A 21134-nucleotide genomic window follows, 5' to 3' on the forward strand; every position below is an offset into this window, starting at 1 on the left:
TATCTTCTCGAACTACAGTAAATGGACCACCTATTTCTTTTGAATACTAAATTGTCAGATTAAATTTTGCACGAGAACACTTGACTTGGACAATACAGGATTGGAGTCGTGTATTGTTTTCCGATGAATCCAGATTCTCTCTTACGGAATCCAATAGGCTGCAGTGGAACGAGGTAACGAAGGCAATGGAGGAGTGTACATGTCCTGGTTACCTAATGAATGTTGTGGCAGAGTATCTGGCTAAAGATTATGGTGAAGAAGGGTACGACCGTCGACGTGACAGAACGTGAGAACCAGGTGTTTGACGGGGTTATGGACTGTGAACACGGAGAGAGTACAACTCACCTCGCATTCGCGGATGACCTGGCTGTGTTGGTAGTAGCGCGGGATGAACCAGATCTCTCAAATACCGGGTCCTGAACGAAGGCGGCGTTTGAAAAATGGATGACACAGCACGGACGAAAACTCACGGCAAAGAAAACTGAAGCCATCGTTCTGACAGGGAAAAGGAATAGGCAAAGTGTGGAATTACAATGTGTGGGGGCGTGTCTAACACCCAAGAAATACGTTAAGTACCTGGGAGTGACGTTGCAGTATAATGGAAAGTTACCCGGAAGCTTGCAAATAGTACGGCTGCGTTGGGGATGGTGATGTTTAACATTGGGGAACCCAAATCCGAAAGGAGAAGAGCCTTAGACGGTGTTGTGCAGTTAATCGTTCTCTACGCGGCACCAGTTTGAAGTGAGGCGGTAGAAATAACGGTAGAAGGCTCATGACGTGAGTGGACAGCACAAGTCTGTTGCAAGTGGCATGCGCCTACAGGAGTGTGTTTGCTGCAGCCTTATGGGCTATCACTGGATGTGTTCCGCTGCATGTGTTGGCAGTGGAAAGAAAAAACTGTGTGAGGGAAGAGACCTAAACCTTACTATGACCGAAGGAAGACAGAAAAGGGAAAGGCCAATTGAAAGATAGCAAGAAGAATATAACAACACGGAAGATTATAGTTTATTCGTCTTCCAGGTTTGGACCGTGTCATTTGTGAGTGACCCAAAAGTGGGTTCATCTCGACGTTTCGCTACAATTGTATGTAGCTTGTAATGTAATTGTATGTAGCTAATAATATGGGTTTTTTCGAACAATATGGAATGACCGGTTTCTTGGCAGTGTTCTGCAACTGCAGAATGGGAGAAAAGACCTGATCGAATGCATCTTTGAATGCATCTGCATTTTTGCGGAAAAATGCCTCCTTTCAACATATTTTTCTTTTAGAGGCAATTTCTACAAACAAATATCTGGAACACCAATGGGTTCACCCCTTTCCCCTGTCATTGCTGACATTTTCATGGAAGCCTTTGAGTCTTTAGCCCTAGAATCTTACCCCTTAAAACCAAAAGTCTGGTTCCGCTACGTTGATGATACATTTATCATCTGGCCCCATGGTCAACATACCCTTTCTCCCTTCCTAGATCATCTTAACTCACAACATCCGAGTATGAAATTCACAATGGAAGTAGAAAATAATCGGTCCCTTCCCTTTCTCGATGTGTTAGTCACCTCCAAGCCCAATGACCGATTGGGTCACTCTGTTTATAGAAAAAAGACTCACACGAATCGTTACCTACATGCTTCATCACACCACCATCCTGCCCAAAAGAATTCTGTGATCAACTCTCTCATCCATCGGGCCATTTCGATTTCTGATCCTGACAACCTTAGAGAAGAACTTGGCCATCTGCAAAAAACCCTTGTCGCCAACGGTTACTCCAAGTCCACAATTCAAAATATTACACACCGACATCTACATCCCCCTTTACACCCTAGGACGACAAATTCAGAATCTTCGGGTAATACTCCTGTGGCTTTTCTTCCGTATATTCGAAGTGTCACTGATAGGATTGGCAAAATTCTTCGCAAAGAAGGTATCAGGACTACTTTTCGACCACCCAAGAAAATCTCACAATATCTACCCTCTCCTAAGGACCCATTACCGCCCCTATCTTCCTGTGGTGTCTATTCTATTCCTTGTTCATGTGGACAAGTGTATATTGGCGAAACTGGTCGTTCCGTCAAAACTCGGATTCAAGAGCATCAACGATGCATTCGATCAGGTCTTTTCTCCCATTCTGCAGTTGCAGAACACTCTCAAGAAACCGGTCATTCCATATTGTTCGAAAAAACCCATATTATTTCTAAGAGCCCCTTCTTTTATTCCAGGAAAATCCGCGAATCTCTAGAGATCCGAAAAAATCCATATAATATCAATCGAGAGGAAGGATACTACTTGTCTCCCATCTGGAATCTCAGTCTAGAGCCGCCGTCCGGTTCCGCTACCACGATGCAGCCACATGATTGGCCAGCGCGCGCTTCTTGACGTTCGCGCCACGGAGTGTGCCGATACGTCCCGACACGACAGGTCACCGCGACTATAAATAGAGCGGTAGCGGAGTAATCGTCGGATTCACTCCCCGCCTCTCGACGCGTTAGTGTTCTGAGCTGTTGGACGTGAATCCCTGTTCTGGCATTTGGTTTTCACCTCTGGCTGCGTTAAGTAGTTGAGTTACTGTGACCAAATGCCCATCTTGGTAGTTAGTATTCGCCTCTGGTTGCGTTGAGTAACTGAGTTACCGTTGCTAACTACCCATCTTCCTGTCTTTTGTTTTCTTTTTGTTCTCCTGAAGAAGCTACATACAATTGTAGCGAAACGTCGAGATGAACCCACTTTTCGGTCACTCACAAATGACACGGTCCAAACCCGAAAGACGAATAAACTATAATTCTGACTCTGGCCGTGGAAGCCTACGATTTCATTTAACACGGAAGATGTGGCACCTAGACAAAGATAGTGATCCCGAACATAAGAGATTGGGTGGATTGTGGCCCCAGGCGACTGGATTATTTCCTATTGCAGGTGGGTGTTTTAGGGCCTACCTCTCTAGGTTTAGAAAGGCTGAAACAGATGAACACCTACACTGCAAACACTCGGAAACATACAATGTTAGAGTGCAGCAGATGGATAGTAGAAAGGAACAGAATGTAAAGAGAGACTGATGTCAATTTTGTGACTGTGACATATTTATTTGCAATTAATGTGTATAGCAACAAAGCTACTAGAAAATATATAACATCGGTCTTCGAGAAGTTTGGAAAAACATCTAAACTGGACGGTCTGCAACATATTTTGCGTGTATATTATCAATAGCAATTCAGCTTGAAAATTTAACCAGTACACTCTTTAGAACCACTTTATCCTGCAGAAATAATTATAAAATAATCGTGTTCTCCTCCAGGTAACTGCAAAAAAAATGTGGGTGGCGCAAAAACGACTTAAAATGCTTAAAACTGTGTATTGATTGCCACGGGAAAACTTGCGATAATAACTTAGAGTGTAGAATTAAATTATAATGGCAATCATGATGATATAGTTGATATTATGATTATATAATATGTACTGATAAAAATATTGATGACAATGAATTAATAATTGTACGTAATTGAAAATTATAATGATCATGCTTTAGTGAGATGAGTGAACCGCCTGAAAAAAAAATTGTAAATTTTTATTAAATATATTTCTTTTTGCTTCAAATTTCTAAGTCTAAAATAATAAAAACTTATATATGTAATACAATTACATGCAACATTATATTAGATTATTGTACCAAGTTTTTGTTTCTTAACAAATTTGTAATGTTAATTCAGTTCTATTTTGTTAATTTTTTAATATAAAAATTTGTTTAGCGGTTATTTTTGGTGCGAATTTTTATTATCACAATCCTAGAAAAAAACTTATTTATAACAAATTATTGAGTATTTCTTTTAAAAAGGTCATGTGGATAGTATTATTTTTATACGATACTGCAAATTAAAAAGAAACATTTAAGTTGGACCATTATTAACGGAGATATTGCAAATCTTTCTGACGACGCGGATTTGAAATCTTCCGTTCAACTTTTGAATGTTTGGATCTACTCCTTACCACTTTTCAGGCAATAAGTTTTTATTTAGGAATCACATATGTAATTTTACTGTACGTGTTTGAACGACCTTAATTATCATCGTTGTTTCTATAAAACCTGCCAAATAAAATTGTACAAAACAACTTATTTTTAAAAACTATTAAATTTTAACTTAATTACTCTAAAAAATATTTGTCGGGTTTTACAGCTGCAGCGAAGATGTACAGTGGGTGATCAAATTATTAGAGTCAGCCCATAAAATTTTACTTTTTGTTTAATAATGGTATGTAATTAAGCTACAAAACATATTTTGTGCTTAATTCTGTTTTAGTGCGATTTAGAACCTTATAAAGTTTCTATCTATCTATAGCCCAAAATCTATTTATGTGTTGAATATAGGCCTCTCCCATTTGTCTCTGTCTTCTGTTTGTCCTTTCCATATTGGACCTGCGTTTTGCTCAATGTCATCTTTCCATCTCATTTGCGGTCGACCTCTTGACCTTTTTGCAGTACATATATGGTCTCCAACGGCCAATTTCTTTATTCCATCTTCCATCCTGATATCTTTCGTTATGCCCAGCCCATTTCCATTTTAATTTCAATGAATGTTCGACAGCGTCTGTTGTTTCGGTTTTGCATCTTATCCACTCGTTCCTCTTTTTATCTCTCAACGATATTCGCAACATTTGTCTCGTGGTTTTTTTTTCGACCACATTTTTGTTTGCGCCGTGGGGTAAAATCCAAATTTTAGTTAAGTTTTTTCTTTATACGGTTCACAGTTGCACTTTAAACTTTAAAAATGGCTATTTTTCTGTTAGAGTGATTAGTGTTCAATAATAAAGTTTTTATTTCCGCTGTTGTCCTTGGTGAGATGTCTTTGACTTTTCCCATGATGTTCGTGTACCACCGGTGTAACGAACATGCAATGTTTGCTAAATTCACAAAAAATAGTATACGATTGTCAAAATATCACTGGAGAGCAATGGAAACTATTTATTATAACTCTAAACACCAAGAATACAAAATCATATGCACACGAGTTGCAAGCAAGGCTGGACAGCACTGACCAATAATATTACCTGAGTCACATATTGCCACGCCCGCTGTGTTGACACTGTTGCCAGACTATTTATTGTACTTTTATAAAGTGTTATAAGATAATTAAATGAAAACAAACGCATTACTATATTATACAGCTCAATTATATACCCTTTTTTAAAAAAAATTGAATTTTACTAGGTGACTCTAATATTGTGATCACCCACTGTATCTTTATATTATATTGGTAAACATACAGTAAGGTATATATTCAATGAACACTTTTAGGATGGGTTATGTATGTCCAACATCTTACAACCCTGCTGATTTTTATATTAAGACTCTATCCACAACTCCAGGTTACGAAGACAACTGTAGGCAAACAGTTAAAAGAATATGTGACCAATTTGCTGTTAGTGATGAAGCAAAAGAAGTCGAAATTGTAGTACAATACGAACTTCATATGGGCAGAATAGCAATAGTAAGTTTTAAATACAGATTTACTTTGATAACTATATTTAAAAAACTAATGAGAAATTTTAACAAACTAATAACTAAGATTAATATCAGTAGAGAAAGTAATATTAAACTTTCTTAATTTCCGGTTTGGATCGCGTTGAATTTTGCTACTCACAGATTTCTACTAAATCTCTGAAGTCCTCATTTGAAATTTCGGTACTTCAGTCTCCTACACAGTACTACACAGTTCACTGTTCACAGTACTACTGCCGATGACGAACTGATTGGCTGAAGTGGCGCGGAGTAGGCACAAGCATTATTAACTTTGAAAGGTGAACTAGTGGAAGAAACGGATGATGATTCATTTTGCTTGAGAAAAAGTTTCCATGTTGAAGATAGCCGTCTGCCGTTATTTTTTTATTGAGAGAATCAGAGCGTCATTCCAATCATCCCAACATACGGAACTTTCAGGGACAGTCATCCGTTTATAAAAACGGATGGAAGCAATGATTCTGAAAGTTTTAAAGTCTTTTTAGACCTATTTGACTAATGTTGGACCAGAGCAGAAATTATATCGGAATTTCGTAGTTTATGTTTTAAAATATAGTTTACCGTCCGTGGTTAATTTGCGGTTAGTTGACCAAGTGCTTGGCCAAGACTCTTTCGCCGAAAATGCTTCATCCTTCAGTCAAAAATTCTTTTCATTTTATCTAACTACTTAAACAATACCCTATGTCACCGTCAGACATTCTAGTACGTTTCGACATCGTTTCACTCTTTACAAACATTCCTATAGACAAAACTCTAAACATTTTGGAATCTAAATATAGAATCTAGCAAATTTCTTCTTATTAAACATTCTGCACACAAATAAACGGTGCTCCAATGGGCTTCCAACTATTTCCAGTAATTGTCAATATTTTTATGGAAGACTTCGAAAATCAAGCCCTATCCACATCAATTTTCAAACCCACATATTGGCTACGATATGTTGAGGATACATTGAATAATATACATCTTAGTATCCAGTTTACGATGGAGATGTGAACTGATTCATTCGTACCAATTCGCGACTTTATCATAAAGAAAAACCAGTCCCAAGGTTTTTATCACTCTGTTTATGGAAAACCACCCACACCTATTGTTACTTGCACCAACACTTATCATACAGCTCAACAAAAACTGTTATTTCTTGTCCAATCAATTAAAGACAGCATTCCAAATAAACAACACCAACTTTATGAAATTCTTTGTGCAGACTGCACCCGATCTTATGTAGGCCAAAAAAATCGAAGAATCCAAAACAGGATTTATAAACATTCCGTTTTTGTTCGCCGATTTTCGCCGAAGTCCGATTCAGTTTTAGCTCTAGGTCAACACATTTTGAAAACTCCAGAACCATAGCCCCCATCCGCTTCTATAAATCCACCTTTCAATCAAAATCCCGCCGTAAGGAGTCTTCGATCCCAACCCTCATCCAACTACGTCATCCTCTACGGTATAAATGAACCGTCCGCTGTCCTCAGTAGCAGTAGTTCAGTAATTAGTGAGCAGTGTAGTGTCTGGGGGCTCAGGACACTGTTTTGCAATTACTTATGTGCTACGTTATTCTTTCTTTTAACCACTGCGATGTTTGCACTATATACTGTTCATCACATTCGAGGCAAGAAAGTTGGTAGTAAATTAGATGACTCTGATTTAGAAGCGGTGTCTTGTCTTTGGGCTTCGAGAATAAGATGTAATTGGTATGCTGTTAGATTTAGCTATTTTGATGTTAGGAATTCCACTCAGCAGCTTAATTATAGCCATTTGCGTAGGGTTACTTTTTGCAAATAACAGAATCTGTTGGTCTGTTATCATAATGACCGTCATATAAGTCTAACTTGTAGATTATATACTTGAGAATTTTACTATAATAGCCCAACATTTAAACGAGATTCCGTAGTGTTATACAACATACTTGCACGATCTTTATATGCTATATATAGTATATATATTCTTCTTCTAATGGCGCCACAACCCTTTGTGAGTCTTGGCCTGCTTAACAATGTTCTTCCATTCTGCCCTGTCGGATACTTTCCTTCGCCACTGCCTGATGTTCATGGTTTTAAGATCCCTCTCTACGTCGTCTATCAGTCTTTTACGGGGCCTTCCTCTTGTTCTGTTGTCTTGGGGCTTTCATCTCTGGACTACTTTTACAGCTCGATTATCTAGCATTCTTTCTAGGTGACTAAGCCCGTTTAGTCTTTGTGACTTTACAATATATGTAGTATATATACGTACACTATATATATATATATATATATATATATATATATATATATATATAATTTTTATAAAATATACAGGAAATTTAATTCTGTTTTTGTTTAAGCAAAGAAAATTTGAATTGCGTCAGAATTTGTAAGTAAACTGTTAAATAAAAAAAACACATCTTACAAAAAAATATTGTTTTTAGCAAAGAAATTCGTTGGTTGCCAAAATTGTTTTGGTTAACGTACAGATGGATTTTGGAGATTTATAGAGACCCGTCATTGGAGGCAATGAAAATGGCACAAAGAATGGTAAGCAAATATTAAATAATGTTAATTTTTCTGTAGAAAGTGTAAGTACTGAGCGCATTTTCTTAATACAATGTATGGGAAGACTCATAAATCCAGCTGTGATAAAAAACTACATGCTTCCTCCCCTTCTTTTGGCTTTTTAACCTTAAGTAAGTCGTTTCCTGTTTAGCTACTCTCCTCTATTCAGATATCTTGTGTGTCCTTCCTTTACATTGCCTCATAATTTGTTTTTAGTTTTTCCTTCCTTTCGTATGTCTGTTTCCATTGCACCATTTTTCTAACTTTTCCGTGTCTTTTCATCTTTAGACATATCAGCCTCTGATTTTTTACAAATCGTACAATAAATGTGATTATCTTTAATTTATTTCATTAATCTCGTTTTTATTCTTATTTTCCATGTACTACCGTCGTATTACACTGGAACATACACTTTTTTCAAAACCTTTAATTGTTTTTCTTCTTCATCCTTAAGTAATCCAACTTTGGACATAGGCCTCCTATAAATCAATCCAGTGTCTTCTATTTTGCGCCACTTGCTCCAGTTGTGTCCTCCGATCTTCTTAATATCATCAGCCCATCTCATTTGTGGTCTTCCTCTGCTTCTCTTTCCTAAAAATGGCCTCCACTGTTGTATTTCGTGGTTCCATCTCTTATCCTGCATTCGGGCATTGTGTCCTGCGAAGCTCCATTTCTTTGTTTTTTAATCCATTTTTTTGCTTTTTTGTCTATAAGTCTCACCCCGAGCATTGATCTTTCCATCGTTCTTTGTGCTTTTACTATTTTATCCATATTGGACTTGGTGAGTGTCCACGTCCGTGAACCATACGTGAGTATAGGGAGGATACACTGATCGTAAATTCTGTTCAAAAAAAAAACCTTTAATACTCTTTCTCAAATATCCTAAGTTGTTCTATATATTTTTTTTCATAATCCAGGTCTCACATTCGTATGTTGTTATAGATCTAATTAGGTTTCTCTAAATGATTATTTTGATTTGTTTATTTAATAATTTGGACGCTATCAATCTTTTACTTAGATAGTATGCATAGTTTCCACTGGAGATATCATTTATTTCGCTCCCAATATAATTCCCTGGATTGATTTCTTTACCCAAGTACGTGAAGGTATCCACTCGCACAAAGATGTTTGATTTTAAGTTCTCTTTAGCTACAGCTACATTATTTAAGCTGACATGGTCAGTTACATTGGCTTCTCGAATACTCGCTTTGAGAACTAAATGGTTAACCCTGTCTCACTCCCACATTAATTTCAAATTAACTTATTATATCAGAACAACTACTTAAGCAAGTACGAACTCAACGTCAAGAGACTACTAAGGATTAGATAGATCCTTCTTGAAATTCTGTCAATTCCTATTCGTCTGCCTGTATGGAAACACTCAGCAAATCATAAAGTACAAGTCGTAGATTGTTTACACTTAGTATATACATTTCTCTTTATCTTTTTGAAGACTCTTGTTGAATTTGAGGTTAATTGGACAAAATTTACCAAAGATATTCCGCTGCAATCGCTTTATTATTAATTTAGTTATGGTTAGACTTACCTAATTCCTTATGCAATTCTGTCGCGTTTATCGCTTAGCCGATTTACTCTGACTAAGCGAAATGCAATCACTTCTCTACCAGTTTCGTTTCAAATATCAAACATTCTACATCTACGTACATTTGTGAATTATGTATAGGTTGTAGTTTCCACTAATAAAAGTCTGTTTCACCAAACGTACTACCAAAGAGAAAGTCTTATAACAAAAAAAAAGAAGTGTATTAATATTCAACAATTTAAGCTCTTATTATTTTCAGCTGATTGGTTTCATAGTCGGATTCTGTTATCTTGGGACAGATGCTTTAACACAGAATGGTGTACAATCTGTGACAGGAATAATCTTTATGTTTGTTAGCGAAAATACATTTAATCCCATGTACAGTGTGCTGCATCAATTTCCATCTTACTTACCCTTATTTTTAAGGGAATACAAGTCTGGTTTATACCATCCTGCGACTTACTATTTATCAAGAATTTTGTCATTGGTAAGTACGGAAATAAATTAATGTCAGTTTATAATTATTATTATACAGATTTAGCCATACGGCTCACACTCTCTCTAAGGGGAAAATTCACTCATCCCAGATACCTACGGTATCAAAAGGATTGAGCTCTGGTGAGACTTTTTCCATGTTATCGAGCCCTAGGTGACTCGGTATGCTAGAGTATCTCCCAAAAATTTTCGTACACATCTGGACGTCGCGAGGAGTACAGCTTTCTGCATGGCTTATAACTATTTTATATATGTATATATGGTAGCAGAGTAGATCATTATCATTAAGAATTAAGAGCGAACAGTCGAAGCTAGTGTTGTCATCTGTCAACTGGGTATTCTTTCTATTATTGTACTTAGAGAACCAATAAAGTAATTATGAGTATCCAGTGCAACAGGACCCGTCAACCCCATGCAGGACGTAAACTACCCCTAGAGTTCCACTATATGGAACTCCTGATGGAAGCGATCTAATAAACACTATTATATGATTATCTAACATTATTATAAGCAGTCACTAACTAGACGTAATGATGTTTGCCTGATTACGATGCGACAGATCCTAGTATCAGTTAGTGTGAGCACGTGTTGGCAATTGATTTGTGTAGATTGTAATTGTTGTCAGTCAAAAATATTTTGTAAATTATTTTTTACGTAATTGTTTTATAGTTTAGTGGAGTGCTAATAAAAAATAGGGGAAAACGCATTGCTAACCTTGCCTTACCAAAACGAGTATGAAGATAGGAGATTGGTAGACTTAGTTTTAAAATAGTTTGTATTTGTGTTTGTAGGTAGAAGAAACAATAATAAACAGTACACCGTCGTCTTCGAAAAATCCCGTTTTAGAAAATGATCACCATGGTTGTTCCTCGTTAATTAATCGGACAGCGGATAACAATATCGAAGATTTCAAGTACAAGTAGCTTGCCTTGTGCTTCATACAGTAGTAAACAAAGACGTATTATAATCTAAAATAAAATAGTAATACTATCGGATAACAAAATACAAAATAGTTTTGATACTATTGAACCAACCAACAACATTTATACAAGGTGATCAAATAGACATTGTACAAGAGTATCAACTTAATGTCAACAGCGACGATAACAAAAATTTTAATCCACTGAATAAAGAGGAAGACGCTGATTTTACCGTTTACAACGGTAGCATGATTTTTTAATAAATGAAAGATACCTAACTTAATTTTTTTGTAGAAGTGCAAGACACACGCAGAAAAAGAAGTCGATGGAGTAAAGGAGATAAGTCTTAGTGAAAGCGTTATTTAATAAAAAAAAAACGCAGGAACCTGGGTAAATTCTATATTACAAAAGAAGGAGGATTCCAATCAAAACTCCGAAGCTTATAAACTGTTCTCGTTGCAGATTTAACTACACAGAAAATTTAAGTGAAGAAGAAAGGATGCAATTGTGTTCTAAGTTCTGGGAACGTGAATCGAACAGTCGAAGAAGAGATTTGATTATACAGAATGTAAAATTACATGCACCAAGAAGATAAAGTCCCCGAAAAGAGTGTGTTTAATCACTAACGATAAGCAAAGTTTTTTTTTAAATACTGCCAAGATTAGGGTGTGTCAAAATTTTCTTCTAAAGATTTTCTCTATCAGTAATGGTCCTCTAAACAAAGCATGTGAGGGTAAGAATACAATAACAGGCTTATTTAAAAATGATAATAAAAGAGGTAGACATGTACCTGCCAATAAAACAGTCGAAGATGATATTTACTTTAATTAAAAATAACATCGAAAATTTTCCATTAACAGAATTGCACTATTGCAGAAAGTCATCTAAAAGAAAGTATTTAGAAGCTACATTATTTATCGGAAAAGAGCATGCTTTGTATAAGGAACTATGTGATCAAAATGCTCGCATACCAAAAAATTTGGTAACCTACAGGAGAATATTTGATCAGAAATATAGCTTGTCATTCTTTAAACCGCGCAAAGATTAGTGTGCACGATGCAACAGATGTAAATTAGCAACAGGTGAAGACAACATAAAGTTACAACAAACCTATGACGAACACAAAATGCGTGAAAAGAATGCCAATGATGCTAAGGACTCATTCAAGGATTTTGTCACTGCTTCTTTTGACCTTAAACTGTGCTCCAAATACCAAGTAGTGATGTATCACACTGTTTTACCTGCACTGAACTTATTGATGCCAGAGGAAGCTTAGAAATTGCGACATGTTTATGTTTATATATTTATCGCTACTTAAAAAACACCCTTAGGAGAGTCACAGAAGTATTATTGTTTTCCGATACTTGTGGGGGAAAAATAGGAATCAGTTTGTCATCGCGGTGCTGTATTATTTTGTTCATGCGTTATCTGGTCACAATATTACTGTATTTGAGAAGAAGTATTCTGTATTCTGAGTCAGGACGTACGAGGGTGGAATACGATAGTATGCATAGCGCCATCTAGAGAGAAAAGAGGTATGTAGCAGTACACACGCTGTATGACTGGAAAAATATTTTTATCAAAGCTAGGTCTAAACGAGGCATGAAAAAGGACGAGGACCCTTATATAGTCCATGAGCTACAATTTACAGATTTTATTAACTGGAAACTATTTGCGAAAGATGTTAAAAAACACAAAACTAAAGAAATGTGGTGCAAATAAAATGTTTCAAAGTTGAGAGGGAATATCCAGGAATCATTAAATATGGCTATGAGCACTACGATCCCAAATTTAAACAAAGTATTTACGGACGAAGAAGACCTCCAACACAAACACAAGCTTCCCTATCACTTCAACAGACTTACGTAGGTATGCGTCCCATTTCGTTAGCCAAATTTAATGATTTACAGAAATTATGCACTACCGACGTTATCCCTTCCTAATTCCATGCTTGGTATTCGTCTCTGCCAACCTCCAAATCAGTTATTGACAGAAGTACTGTCCCCAGTATTTATAACAATAGTGAACCAGGTGGAAGCAAAGAAGAAGAGCAGGTCTAAACTACCTTTTACAAACCTGGCAGAAATCACTAAGTCCATTAAATAATGTTTTTGACCAACTAACATTGATTTCAAATAACATAGTGTATTCACATCTCAAAACATTACTAGACTTGTACAATTGCATCGGTAATTTCCTTGACTTTTATAATGATGAATTTTAGACAATAATTATAGCTAATATGTTCGTTTCCTTAGATCTGTTATTTTAGCCCCTGATATATTGCAACCCCCCTTCCCCCCACGCAAGCTTCATGATGCGAGGGCCTCTGTTACGTCTCTGACGTTCGCGTCCATCTGAAGATCATAAGCAAAAACGAGACTCCTCAGAAAGCATTACATACCATACAACACTATAATAATGTTGAACAGTCCAGTCTGTGTAATCATTCGACAACACCTCATCGAGCTAACAGGATTAGATTTACGAATGAATCATTCGTAAATCTCATCCTGTTAGCTCGATGAGGTGTTAATTTAGGGCATGCTACTGGTTTGTGAGAACTTACACCACTTACATGCAGGACAGTTCGTTCAGAAATACCTATGAGTTCTTCTCCTTGTGGAAAGGTCCTTTCATCGTGTGTTTTGCCTTGTAAATTGTAGAAGGCACAGATTTAAGTAAAAATCTGAATTTTGCTTTCGACAACACGACAACCAAGAAATCTTGGGATTTCTACTTTTTGGTGTTATTAAAAATATAGTGAATATTAAAGAATTTCGATATAATGTCGTTAAAATGGAGTTTTTCCACCAGCCTCCGTGGCGCAATCGGCTAGCGCGTTCGGCTGTTAACCGAAAGGTTGGTGGTTCGAGCCCACCCGGGGGCGCTTTTTTTAATAATTTATATTTCAAAGAAATATAAAATTTCTTTTCTGTCTTAGATTAATTATTATGTCTAGGTAATAATTTATTACCATTATTTTCTAGTATATATTATTCTATTTGGCCCACCTTTTGTTTGATAATCTTTGTATTTTATTATTTTTATACCTTTTGAGTAGGTTTCAGTTGTAGCTTTTCTTTTTTGCACCGCACTATAACTTATAATAGTCGTTCCGTTAATTTCCAGAATAATTTATCTATGTACTATGTGTTTTCTATTTCCTTTTATGCTCTTGATCTATTTTTTGATTTGATATTTATCTTGCTCTTTAAAATGTCTAATAAACTATTGTTGTTTTTAGCTGCCAGGATTCATATTGGAACCATTCATATTTGTAATAACTGCTTACTGGTTAGCTGGACTACGTACTAGTGGATATGCATTTCTAATGACATTATCGGTCATTGTTCTGACTATGAACGTTTCATCAGCTTGTGGTAATAAATTTTGAAATCAATTAAGTAACAAATTAAAAGAAAAATATAAAAAAGAAGAACTTTCGGGCCCCCTGGCAGATATGAAATATCGAAATTATGTTTTATAGAAAATATGGGTGAAATGATGGCTTATCGAAGTGAATAAATATGGCATAATCAAAAACAAAATATTATTTTTTTAAAGAAAAATATTAGTATATACTTCAAATCCAAATATCAAAATTTCTTAAATAGTGTCAGCTAATTTACTCAATTTTTTTTTCTTCCTTATAACTTTTAATTAAATAAAAGGTAGATATCCTGTTCCAAAGAACACTAGAGAGAGAGAGAAAGAGATGTTTTCTAACAATTTTCTAAAACTAACTGCTTTTCCTTATTTTATTTGTAAACTATATTTTGTTATTATACCAGGAAAAACTGGTCCGTCCATATTTCTATTCTCTTTTTGTGACTGATTTATATTCATTCATATCGTGTCGATAAGCAGGAAAACAGAGAAACCTGTTTATTAACTTGTATTGCTGGATGTTTTCCAAAGTTGTCTCGTTCTAAAACGTATTTAAAATGGCTTAATTCTTCAATACTCTTCCAGTCTAAATCATATTTCAATCTTGTTTTATTTGTAAACGATTCTATTTCATTTCGATGTCGAAATTTAAAAGCGACTACGCCACGACAGTCGCAATCGCTAGCGATTCTCATTCATTTCGATTGTAGTTAAAACTGGGGATATTTACTTTATCATTTTGACACTGCTGAAAATTTGGGTTGGCCCTGTTGTTTATTGACTGCACTACGCTTGTTGAATGTTTGTTTTGTTTACGTTACGTGAACGTCTTTTTTTTCTTGTTTGAGTTGTTAAAACATAAATAGTGGCCATTCTCAATTATATTTTGAATTGAAAGAAAAGATGGCAAGAAAAAAACAGGCGATATGGTAGAACCTTAAGTTATAACCACTAAGATTTGACTTAGTGGTTATATTCTAATATATTTTTAAATTTACTGCAGCTTAGTAATACTAACCCTAAACATTTTGGGTATCCTAGAGGCATAAACACCTTCTTCCAAATATGCTTCTAATACCCTTATTAAATAATTTGCAGCTTGTTTATTAAGCCGGAATTGCTGCCTAAATTGAGCATCACTTAGTGAAAAAGAATTTTGAGTATCCCGTAATATTCTTCTTATCCTCCGTTGTGAGCGTCGGATATCTATTCTCTCTAATTCCTCCAAAACTAGCAAATGTCCGTAAAACACAGCCATATTAATACTTTTTGCCTCAGTTTTCCTTGCAAGGATCCAAACACAACACCGCCTACCTAAACTGAACCTAAGTTCACTTCTCCCAGTCCAGCCAGTTATGACAGATTAATTTCGACTCGAAATGAAATTTCAACCACTTTTTTGAAGTTGAAATTAATTTCGATAAATCGAAAATTAGTGACGTCGTTTGGTTAGTTCAGCTGAAATCCACAAGGTTCGCAAAGTCGCATTTCGACGTCGCCATATTAATTTCGACATGTTTTGAGTCGAAATCTCAATCAGTTCGACTCGAGCAGCCGAACAGTACGGACGTGAGAGAGAAGCGTGCTTAGGTGGGGGCGACTGACCTATTGTCAACGGAGCTTTTCAGCTCCCGGTGGGTAAGACACCGAGTGTGGCATAGGCACTTGTCCTACATATTAGCGAAAAGCGGATGCGAGGTTGTTACTAGTTAAACCGTCGAGGAGCTGTTTTTATAGGCTCCTCGCGGAGGCTATAATAGCTTCGCGTTTGCGAAGAATTCGGGATCACCTCAGTGTGTCGTCAGGGATGACACTGTAAGGCCTTGACATTTGACAAGGTCGGACAGAAACGGCCCCTGCTCCTGAGGTGTGAGAAACAGGAAGAGGATCCCTCACTGTGAATACAGGGAGTGAACTACCGCGAGGTACCTGGGACGGCACCCAGTAAGCCGTACTGACAGCGGTCAGTCGGTGGAAAAAAAACAGAGTCGTCTAAGTAGAATTTTCTTATATCTTATGAACTATTTGTTCACTGCCTTACGGCAATATGAGTGATATTCCCCCCCCAGAAAGTGTTGTCACGCAGGTGACAACACAAGAAGAAGAAGAGAATGATTTAGCCGAATCATCAAACCCCTCTGTTGACAGCTCGATCGAGCTATATAATAAATTTATTAAATCGACTAATCCCGCGATCGACGACATAGAAATCGTAATATCTGACGATGACTCCTATCTGCCCGAGTCGGAGGAAGAAAAAAGCGAAATCGACACCGATGACGATATCAATACGATGGACGCCATCGACGAAGAGCCGAGCCCAGCTGCAGAATCGCGCGAAGCCCCACCCCCAACTGTAGTAGAGACACAACCCGCCGTGGACAACGTCTCCAAAAATGAAGCCGAGCCCGAAATCGGCAAGAAAATGAAAAGGCTAAGGCCCAAAGAAGACTCTTCGGAAGACGAAGAAGTAAAGAAAAAGGCCAGAGAAATGGCGGAAAGGGAAAAAGCCAATGAGCTTTTAAGGTCGGTCAATGTACTGACGGAACAGATCAAATCCCTTAAAGAAGAAAGCCGCATCCGCGAGGAAAAGGCAAATAAACAAATCCAAGACCTTCTCGCTCAGATGACTGAGCTGAGAAACGAAAACAAAGAAAAGGACAAGGAGATACAAAAACTTGTACAACATATAATGGCATTAACAGCAGCCAAGGAGAAAGAAGAGTCAATAATGGAAATCGACCCGTGGAAAGCCTCCCTCGATAATGACGTTGTAAAGCTAGTGGAACTAGGAATCGGTTCACCTCCCCCCGTAAAGCCATCCGGTAGCAAAGGCAAGCCTAAAGAGCCGGAAAGAATCATAACAACCAAAGAACCTGCAGGTTGGACACAAGTCCAAAACAAAAAAGGAAAAAAGACAGGCACCACTACTGAGAAATCAGACAGTAGTGTGAAAACAAAAATAAGCGTCGCCGAAAAGCAGACGCAGATAATAAATCAGCGGAAAGAAATCGAATTTAACAAGGCTGCGAAAGAGGCTCATGAAAGAAGCCAGAAAAAGAAAACTGCCCAAAATAACTTGAGCAAAAATAGCCAAGTTGAAAAAGAAAACGACGTACCAAAAGACTCACCGCAAACAAGCGAGGAGCCTATAGTAAAAGAGCCGAAACCACCGGCGATAATCCTAAAAACTGTAGGAGAACACCAAAAAATCCTGCAGAGAGCAGCCAACCAAGGCATAATATCAGTCAATAAGTTTGCACGATCAGGCAGATCGATTGTTATTAACACAAAAACCAGAAAAGATTACCTAGGAATGGTACACATCCTAGAAGAACACAGTCCAAAAATAGAATTCATCGCATATCCCATAGATAGCGATAAACTAAAAAGAGTCATTATAAAAGGGCTATCTGCTACTACTAGCACAGTAGCAATTAAAGACGAACTATACAATAAAGGAATAGAAGCAACAAGGGTGATCAATATGATCTCCAAAAAAGCTGATAAAAAAGTACTGCCACATTTCATCGTCACCCTCAAAGAGGAAGACGTTGCAAAAATTAAAAAAATATCTGATATATGCTACATGCGAATCTATGTGGAGGATGAATTCAAAATCACAAAAGACACCCTACAGTGTTATAACTGTCAAGGGTTCTATCACAGCTCAAAGGCTTGCCATTGCGGATCCAGATGTGTAAAATGCGGAGAAAACCACATCAGTAACGACTGTGAGAAAAGCCGGGAAACCGACCCCAAATGTGCAAACTGTGGTGAAGCGCACACAGCAAATTATAGAGGATGCTCTAAGGCCCCCAAAAAGAAAACACCTGCCCCAACAAGACCGGTAGGAAGACCCATAAACAGCGCTCCAATCAACAAAGGAGTCAGCTACGCACAGGCAGCGAAAAAATCCGCTGAAACCACCTCAGAATCTCCAGCACAACCACAAGAAGTGTCGGTACAGGACGCAGCTACCCTCATCGCAAACTTCCATACAGAGTATAATAACAAAATGATGGAAATGATGTCCATGATGGACAAAGCAACAAAAATGATGACTGCATTTGGAGAAGCCGTCCGAAAATGTTAGCAAACCAAAACGAAGATCTACGCATTGGGTCATGGAATTCCGGCGGAATATTCAAAAAGATCAACCTTCTGGATGAAATAATAAACAGATTAGAGCTCGATATCGTAGCTCTTCAAGAAACCAAACTAGTGGAAAGGAAAAAAACAAAATTTCCAGGCTACGATATCTATAGAACGGATCATAGAGCATTATCAGGAGGAACAGCTATATTAGTCAAAAGGGGACTCGAACACGAGCACATCCCAACACCAGACGGACTGGTGACAATGGAAGCCACAATTATTCGACTTAAGGCCAACAACGAAACACTAAAAATAGTGTCAGCTTACGTTAGACCACATGATCCGATTTTCAACGAAGATTTGAGCCTAATACTGAACTCAGAAGAGCCAACTATAATTATTGGAGACCTAAATGCTAGATCTCCCAATTGGTTTGACAGGACGACCAACCGAAACGGAAGATATCTCTGCAACCATCTCGAGAACAGACCGAACACATATGTCATCGGACCAACAGAACCGACATGTTTCCACGGAGAACTCCCTACGTATCTCGACATTGCAATCCTACACAACGTGGGTCAACAATACGAGATACACTCTCTAAATGAAGGCGATTCGACACATAACCTAATCGTCCTGACCCTGGGCGCAACAGAATTGAACTATTTGCAGCCCCACAACAGAAAGAAAACAAGTTGGCCAAACTTTAGAAGAATTGTGAGCGAGAACATCGGTAACATCCCAACAATTAATAATATTACAGAACTAGAAGACAGTGTAATAAAACTAGAACAAGCAATAAACAATGCTATCGATGCCAGCTCCAAAACCGAAACAATCACAAGACAAAAAGGAAGATTCAGGGATATAAGTATAGAACTTCAAAACCTAATCAAAGAGAAAAACCGGAAAAGAAGAAGAGCCTACCGCACAAGAATGGTAGAAGACAAAAGGATTGCAAATGAGCTAGACAGGGAAGTGAAAAAACAACTTCAAAATCATAGAAATGAAAGCTGGGACTCCTATATCGATGAGCTAAATCCTAACAAATCCGCCTTCTGGAAGTTATCTAAAATCCTTCGAAAGGACAAGAAACCCATACCTCCCCTACACGGAGTAAACGGGATTGTCCATACGGAAATCGACAAAGCCGAAGTCATGAAGGACGAACTAGAAAGGGCGTGTAGAAACAACGAAGACCCCGACGATGACATAGACTTTGAAGAAGAGGTAGAAAGAACAGCGAGAAGACTTAGAAGGAAAAAGGGCAGAATAGGTATTACACATACATCTCCCGAAGAAATAAAGGAACTTATAAAAATGACAAATGCCAAAAAAGCCCCAGGACCCGACAACATCACAAATAGGGCGCTGAAAAATCTACCAACAAAAGCTATTGTTTATATCACTAACATAATAAACAACATGCTAAAACTACGATATTTCCCAGATAGGTGGAAAGAGGCACACGTAATAATGATTGCAAAACCTGGTAAAAACGGCACATTTCCGCAAAATTACAGACCTATCAGCTTATTATCATCTATAAGCAAGATAGCGGAAAGAGTTATACTAAAAAGACTCAATGAAGAATCACAAATGCTAGGAACCATACCAGAGGCTCAATTCGGGTTCAGAAGCGAACACTCCTGTGAATTACAGGTACTACGACTTACAGAATTCATCACCAAAGGATTTAATGAAAAAATGTACACAGCTACAGCTTTTCTGGACGTCAGCAAAGCCTTCGACAGAGTCTGGCACCATGGACTCATCTATAAAATGAATGAATTTGGTTACAGTGAGGCGATGACATGCCTCCTTGCGTCATATCTTGCCAACAGAAGGTTCAGAGTTCGAATAGGGGCAACCCTATCCGAAGTCGGGACCCTGGAGGCGGGTGTGCCTCAGGGAGCGGTGCTGTCGCCGTACCTGTACACCATCTATACGGCCGACACGCCAAAAGAGCCAGGCTCTCTATTGAGTCTTTACGCTGACGACACAGCAATAGCTGTTAGCTGGAGAAACCCGGATCATGCAGCTAATCATCTGCAAAGAGCACTAAACAGATTCCAAAGATGGTGCATAAAATGGAAAATAGCCCTAAATCCAGATAAAACACAGGCTGTAATGTTTAGTCACAGAAGAAGTGTACCAAATCGCGAAATTACAATCGAAAACACCCCAGTAGACTGGACCAACCAGGCTAAATACCTAGGGGTACATCTAGATAAGAAGCTAACGTTCACTGAGCACATCAATCAGCAAATACGCAAAGCCAAAGCGTTGAAAAGTCAGCTCTCAACACTTATTGGAAGGAAAAGTAAACTACGATTTAAAACCAAAATCAGGGTTGCGAATAGTATTATCCTGCCAGTCCTAACATATGCATCCGCTGCGTGGGGACACACCTGTAAAACAAACAGGAAAAAGATACAGACTACTCAAAATCAAATAGTCAGAGATGCCCTTAAGATACCAAGGTACGTACCCTTGAGATATGTATATAGAGACTCAGGACAAACAAGAATCCTACGCACGCTAGACGAGAGAGCATATGAAATTTTTAACGGACTAAGAAACCACCCCAGCAGAATGTTAAGAGAGCTGACTAACTACAATGAAAACACAAGGACGGTACACAGAAGAC

The 21134-nt window shown here is 37.7% G+C and overlaps 1 protein-coding gene and 1 non-coding gene across 3 annotated transcripts in view; both read left to right on the forward strand.

The window, feature by feature from the left end:
* st (ATP-binding cassette transporter scarlet) overlaps window positions 1-21134 on the forward strand; it is an 80694-nt gene that overhangs the window by 36531 nt on the left and 23029 nt on the right. For both annotated transcript variants that reach the window (XM_072532540.1, XM_072532539.1), the window contains 5 exons: window positions 5283-5475; window positions 7828-7856; window positions 7912-8017; window positions 9838-10065; window positions 14241-14376. In XM_072532540.1, the coding sequence (XP_072388641.1) occupies window positions 5283-5475; window positions 7828-7856; window positions 7912-8017; window positions 9838-10065; window positions 14241-14376 (692 nt within the window). The remainder of the gene's footprint in view (window positions 1-5282; window positions 5476-7827; window positions 7857-7911; window positions 8018-9837; window positions 10066-14240; window positions 14377-21134) is intronic.
* TRNAN-GUU (transfer RNA asparagine (anticodon GUU)) lies at window positions 13810-13883 on the forward strand. The gene has a single exon. It is a non-coding gene; the product is annotated as a tRNA-Asn (tRNA).

Source organism: Diabrotica undecimpunctata, chromosome 5 (genome assembly GCF_040954645.1).
Source record: "Diabrotica undecimpunctata isolate CICGRU chromosome 5, icDiaUnde3, whole genome shotgun sequence".
NCBI classification, from domain to species: domain Eukaryota; kingdom Metazoa; phylum Arthropoda; class Insecta; order Coleoptera; family Chrysomelidae; genus Diabrotica; species Diabrotica undecimpunctata.